This window comes from Branchiostoma lanceolatum, chromosome 19, assembly GCF_035083965.1.
Source record: "Branchiostoma lanceolatum isolate klBraLanc5 chromosome 19, klBraLanc5.hap2, whole genome shotgun sequence".
NCBI lineage: Eukaryota > Metazoa > Chordata > Leptocardii > Amphioxiformes > Branchiostomatidae > Branchiostoma > Branchiostoma lanceolatum.
In genome coordinates this window covers 261,641-268,466 of record NC_089740.1, presented here as the reverse complement: position 1 = coordinate 268,466, position 6,826 = coordinate 261,641, and the positions used below count along the sequence as shown (strand labels likewise).

Here is a 6,826-nt window from a genome sequence, read left to right as displayed (position 1 = left end):
ATATGACCTACTTGTGAGAAAATAACCGACAATTCCATCAAAAAATTGCAAAATAAATCATTTTGAAGTAGTGTATACCAAAAAAAATAATGGGGTCCTTTGGGTAAATATCCAATGCACAACTGAACCAAATTTCAGGTCCTTAGGTTTGAACACCACGGCACTGGAGGCCATAATGTGCGACTTTTGTCTGAAACTGACCAAAAAATCTCGATAAAATCATTTTACAAACTTATATCAAAAAAATTAAAAAAGTGTCTAGGGGCACACACGTACTCTACCTCCATACCAAATTTCAGCTTATTTGGTCGACGGACGACTGAGAAGAAGCGATTTGAAGATTTGACAGGAGAAGGAGAAGAAGGAGGAGAAGAAGGAGGAGAAGAAGGAGGAGAAGAAACCTGACAAAAACAATATGTTTCGTTGGCGAAACATAATGAGAGGGTGACGAGATAACGTTACACGCGTGCAACAGCGAACACTCCATTTTCTACCTACCGCGAAGTGAGATTCCCGCGAATTATTTTAAAAGGTATTTCCGGTATTTTTCGCATAATGATTTTGCACTGTCTACAGCCAAGGAGGTTAACGTTATATCAAAAATAGAACCTCCTTGCTCCGACCCCCCCCCCCCGACATACAACATGAATGACTCATGAATTGTCATGCAGGATGCTGAATTTTGTCAAACTTACTTTATTAGTTATTCTTCTTCCCCCTCCCATTCTAGGATATGAACATTACGTAAGTATTCGTTAAAAGACAGTATGATTGTTTTCAAACGCTGTGCTCTTGTTTCATAGAATACAGAGCATGTAACGTTACATCCTACATGTCCTACCTGACCGAAGACTCGACTCTACTTGGTTCGTACCTTCACACGGAGTTCACCTCTGACCCGGAACATAATGATTGCGCCGCTGCCCCCCCCACTAGCACGAGACTGCTGCTGCTGCCGTCCTTGCAGAGTTTTTTTGCTCAGGTTATTTTTCGTAAATGTACGAAGTGGGCATCGTCGGAATTTTGGTGTGTTCTTCCTTACAGGTACACTAAACTCTATAGTCGAGAAAGATGACATCATTTTCGCTTCTATGTAATTGTGATGTGCATGTTGCGTTACGTTGCGTTGTGAGCTCCCCCCCCCCCACCATGCACCATCTGACTGATTAGGACTGAACAAACGGCCGTTTTCTGTACCTTGGAGTCACTGTAATGTGGCGACAAAACTTTTTTTTTTTCATTACGCACATAAGTAATTATCTAGGATCATCTAGGCATCAACAGCTCCCGGTAAGCTGCTTTGCTGAGTGATTCGTAGTGGGGACAGAAATGGGGGGTTTCACTGAGACAACTGCAAGCAAGTCACGTACGAACCGCGACGTAATATTGTCATGTAGTAGGACAAGCTGATGGTAGTGATAAAAACTGTTACATTCATAATGCAAACGCCATTTCTTTACGTATGCTACTTTCCAACCGTAATGTCATTTTTTATCTTCACAAAGACATATACAGATTGTATATTTTTGCATGAGGGCCTGCATGCCCCTTTTACGTAGAGCGTAATCGGCCGTTTTGATTTTACGTAGAGCGTTGCCGACCACTCCATAATTTATCGTAGAGCGTAGAGAGGCTTTTCTGAATTTAGCGTAGAGCGTGGGGAGGCTTTCTGAATTTAGCGTATTAAGTAGCCGGCCCTCCCAATTTAGCGTAGAGCGTTGTCGGGACCCCCCCCCCCCCATGGGCCCTCTATTACATGTGTTGCATTCGTCGTAAGCACTCACCGACCCAGTTTTTAGTTAATTTGATAGACTATGTAACTTATGTACTCAGCTGTGTAGCAGAGTCTTGATAAAACGAATTTATTGCATGTTTGAATGAAAACCGTTATTGTACATTTTAGTCCAACATGGCTAAGAGTACAGGTCACAACAAGAGTTCGGAGACCTCATACCTCCATGAAATGTTTTGAGCCGTTGCAGATTTATTGTTTTATTATGTCTCGTTGATGATAATTATCCTTAGTATTTTAAATGATAGTCTTCTAACAAAAAATACATAATTTTATGTGTTAAAGTCCTTTCATTTGGCAGAATACCATGTCAACATTTCATAATAAATTATCCAAATGACCTGCACATTTACATAATCCATACATTATGTTATACACCTTCAACTAACTTACACATGTTATAAGTATGTAAATCCCACCATTTAGCACAAAGGAATGTAACCTTTGCCATAGATTCTGCAAATCAGCCCCTTATTTTCATAATTGGTATCTACAGATGGCCCACCTGCCATGAATTACATATGTCAAAAGGATTTAGGTCCTATTATGGAAACCACTACAAACAGAGCTTTTCCTCATTAATTATGCTAGTCAAATCCTAATTTGCACAATTTACACTTCATTGTGTACATCTCTGTCTATGTTATCTCCAGGGAATATCATGGAAATCTGTCGTTCCTTTGTTCAGTTATCCTCCTTGAAATGCCCTTGCAGTTCCAGAGCAAGCGGCAAGGGGCCCAAACCTACACCACTTCTTCCTTACACCACAAGCTATCTACTACCAAAAAATCAAGACCATAGCAGGTCCAGCCACAAAAGGGTCACTTACCATGGGGCCCAAAATTGACCTTGACCTTCATCTTCCCAAGACCTACCCACTTATCAACTACCAATACCAGCAATTCGTAATTCATCCGGCAGTTTCTATCATTAACATAATACAATCTACGATGAAGTGCACTTCTTCTTCTACCGTATTTGAGGTACAAAATCGACAGATTCTTTGCTCCAGAGTCGTCCAGCTAGTTCTGCCTTCCTGAATCATGTACATGTAATACGATCGTTAGGCATATACTGATACTGTGTACTTGGCGAGCGATACTATTGTTCAGCACATACTGACGGAGATAATTCAACACTCATGCTCGTATAATATATGTTTTGAAAAGCAATCTTCTTTGCATACTTGTAATATAACTTTTTTACCAGACATGTGCTTTGGAAAAATCGATAGTGGTTGTACGAGCGATCGCTGCATTTGCTTACATCCGGGGTATTCGACTACTGGTGGGCAAAAGGATGTCAGCAGACTAGATGACTAATTGCTGTTCAAATCAGAAGTTTGAATTACTAATTAACATGTAAATTAATCTTTTGGCGAACATCAGACCTGATGACCCGTTTCTCACTGCGTACACGTCACAAACCTTACGGACACCGGGAGACGTGACGTCAGCAATCTGTGGGAGAAAGTTTATCCCCCCCCCCCCCACCGTCTGATGACTACAACCGTGACTGGTCACTCTTGAAGACTTGAGTAGGAAAGAGGAAAAATCAATGCCCCAGAACTTTTCGTGTGTAGACAAATATTTCAACGTTCGACAGAACTCAAATTAAGGCCTATTTGAAACATCATACTAATATTCTAAATGCCATCTGATTTTATTAAAGCACATGATTGTACCAATACAAAAACAATGATAAGCGGAACTTCCAGTATATCTACCATTACGCCATTCTTTAGAACGATGACTCAGTTCCTGTGGACACGGGGCCTTCCAAACACGCGATGTGAATAGTGAATGAAGACCTTTATTGTACCTGGGCTAATGTTAACAACTATATACATATTCATGAGTAAATTAACATCTAGCATACTCTAGTACCTTCCTGATTCGATTCGCAATTTGTGTCAACTCGTTCTTAGTTTTGTAACGGTTGATCTGTGACGTACATTTGTAATCTTTAGATATTCTTCTTCGTTATAGGAATATATTAATAATCTGTACGTTCGTAGTTTATTTTCTGCATTTGCACCTTTATCATCGTTATGGATTTCGGACAGGAAGGTCTGAAAATAAATATCTTTTAAACGCTGATGGCGTTTAGGGAGGCCTCCAGATTATGGGTACCTCCCTAGTTCTGCCCGCGCAGCAAGATTGCTGCCTGTTTTGGGGATAATGAGTGAATATTTGCAAAATTTTCAAGTGTACAGATTCAATAGGACAAAATGTTTGGCATTTGAAAGACCCCCATATTTCAGACCCATATAGTAATATGGGTTTAATATAGGTGTCGAAGAGTTTGTTCTTAACGGTTAGTGAGGCATCAGCTTTGTCTAGAGACTGTCTGATGCTAAAAGATTTTAGTCCCTTGCTGCATAAAGGTTTGTTGTTTAAAGGGTCACAGTACCTGGTAGTGTTTCCGCTCCGTCCCATTCTGACTTAACTGAATTAATCAAGTTGTGTCTAACTTTCGATGTGATGTAACTAACCTAATCTTACGGTTGGTTGTCTAGTAACACTGTGTTCTTTTATTTTTTATTTTTGACAGATGTGTAGACAGAATGGCTTTCAAGGCCCCTGTACCCCCGCGTAGCTGCGCACAGGGGTCGCTCTACACTGGAGATGTAGACCGAGGCGTAGTGCTTATGGACGCCGATGGCGATACCCGTGTGCTCCGGCTAGTCTCCGGAGAAAATCGCGGGCCTCTGGCGGGCAGGAACGCAGCCACGTCCGCCGCAGCTCGCAGAGACGCCCGTCCATCTGCAGGAAATCCTCCAAATGTCAACGTCCCCCCGCCGCCGTCGCACCAACCAGGGACCGTTCAAGCAGCAGCATCTTTTGGAAGTCACTACAGTTCTTCCGTTTGGGACGAACCGCCGACGTCATCTGCAGCACCAATGGGGCAAACATCGTGTCCTCCCCTTGTAACATCGTCAAGACACCCCACGTCTGTTACTCCGCCCATATGGACTGAACCAACAGAGACACAGAGCCAAAAGGCGTTCCCTGGCCTGATGTCACGAATCTTAGAGAGCGGCAGTCATAGCAGCAGCAAGACGAGGAACAATCCGCAAGAAGTAGGCATGAACAACTACGACGAGAAGTCCTCTCCAAACACAGCTATTGCTTTAGATACTCACGATGAACTACAGACTCCACCGAAAATGTCTCTAAGTGAAGAGTTTCGTAACGTAAGAATATACCCTTTTGATAATTACAACACCGCCTTTGGCGAGCCATACAACGCAGGTGAGAAAATCACAACGGTAGTCAAGAAAGAAAAAGACGCAACAACCTGGTCAACCCAGATTAAAACAGAGGAAAATGATGTCCTTGGTAATCAGGAGGCTGACAGAAAAGCGTCGGAATCATTTCAAAACCTGTGCGTCATATGCGGGGCAAGGTATCGCACCAAAGGTGGTTTGCACTCCCACACTATTTACAAACACAGCGATGCGAGACCTTTCAGATGTGACTTATGTGGCGCCACCTTTAAGGTCCACAGTAAGTTGACGCGCCACAAGGTAGAGAAGCACTGTGACGACCGACCCTATATGTGCCCGGTGTGTGGCGTCAGCTTCAAGCGTAAGGACAAGCTAGGCCGACATAAGCGGACACTGCACAGTGGCGACCGGCCGTTCGTATGCCGCACGTGTGGAAAGGCGTTCAAGAGAAGGGAAGTCCTTCGCCATCACGAGTCCAAACATTACAACGGCGACCGCCGACCTTACGAGTGTTTGGAATGCAGGAAAAGGTTTGGAAGGAAGGACAAAATCAATGCCCACATGAGGAAGGAGCACGGGGCAAAGCGAAGTGTGAACGTTGAGCTCTACAGTAACGAGTTCTCCTCGCCGCAGGCGTCGTGTTCGTAGAAAAAAGGATCGAAATCCTTTGACGTACCTAGTCACCATAAAACAGTGGACAAAGAAGGCATCACATCGATACTAAGAATCCCCAAACATATGACGGTAGCATGTGGGCCTCTGGGATAGTGGCGCCACAGTTAAGCGGGAAAGAAGGTGTCTTGCATAGGAGTTTCAATCGGTGACGAAACGGCATGTTGGTTTTAGTTGCAGCCTGTTTAAAAACGTAAAGGCAAAAAACAACACTTGCCTGAGTATTGTCAACGGCAATCAGCCCACACTGACTCGATTGTCTGAATGACGTCCCATAGAGATCACAAAACTTATGTTACTTATATCTCAGATATGAAGTTCCTACCACAGAAGAAATATAGCGTTTCTGTATTAATCGTGCAAATCAGGTCATCATTAGCATAACGCACATATTCATTGTATTCACTTTTCTTAAAACTACCTATATCTTCAATGGGAAATCCCTACCATTGACCACAAAAGACTTGAAGGTTCTGCATTAGTTATGCAAATATGTACTCAATAGCATAACACACATCCCGTTGCATGCACCTTTCCTGTGACATCTGTAGTATTTTACGTAAGGGAAATACATCCAAATTAGGTCCTGATTAGCATCAATTATGCGAGTAAGGTCTGCTTAGCATTAGACATATTTCATTATATTCGCCTTCGCCATTCGCACCCTATATTATGGGTATGATATTCCTGCCATGTACCATTATTTAAAGGAGAACCAAAAGGAAACACCATACTAGGTCATTCATTAAGAAAATAATGGTTTAAGTAGCACAAGAAGTATGTCATTTTTAGAAGCCTATATTAAACTCTTTCACCCGGAAATCACAGCACGGTGCCGAGGGGTTCTCAATGCTGGGTGAGATTAAGTAGAAAGTTGGCCAAGAATGTGCACCACAGGTCTGGTATATGAAGCTGTACAGTATTGCCACACAGGGTATATTTGACACTCATGGTGACGCAGCACCTGCAAAATCGCGAATCGACACTCGTTGACAGACATCGTGTCTAAGTACCCTGCATGGTCTCGTAACGCAGTTGCCCATGGCCAGTACTTTGATGCACATTGTTGGCCAACTGTTCACCAAATGACATTGTCGAAATCCCACGTGCACCCGGTATGTAGTAGTAGTGAC

At 42.9% G+C, this 6,826-nt stretch overlaps 1 protein-coding gene across 2 annotated transcripts; it reads left to right on the top strand.

Moving 5' to 3' along the window:
• Positions 1-817: 817 nt before the first annotated feature.
• On the top strand, positions 818-6,518 carry LOC136425501 (zinc finger protein 768-like). Of its 2 annotated transcripts, none has more exons than XM_066414381.1 (2): positions 818-1,044; positions 4,346-6,518. In XM_066414381.1, exons 1-2 carry the CDS (start codon positions 833-835, stop codon positions 5,667-5,669), a joined length of 1,536 nt encoding a protein of 511 aa, XP_066270478.1. In that variant the 5' UTR covers positions 818-832; the 3' UTR covers positions 5,670-6,518. The 2 variants fall into 2 exon arrangements, with proteins under 2 accessions (XP_066270478.1, XP_066270479.1); XM_066414382.1 differs by having other exon boundaries at positions 830-1,026.
• Positions 6,519-6,826: the final 308 nt, after the last annotated feature.

Bases quoted from the DNA above. Each gene is read 5' to 3' on its own strand.
- LOC136425501 (XM_066414381.1), top strand. From the start codon at position 833: ATGTCCTACCTGACCGAAGACTCGACTCTACTTGGTTCGTACCTTCAC. The intron at 1,045-4,345 runs GTACACTAAACT...TATTTTTGACAG, and splicing joins TGGTGTGTTCTTCCTTACAG to ATGTGTAGACAGAATGGCTT.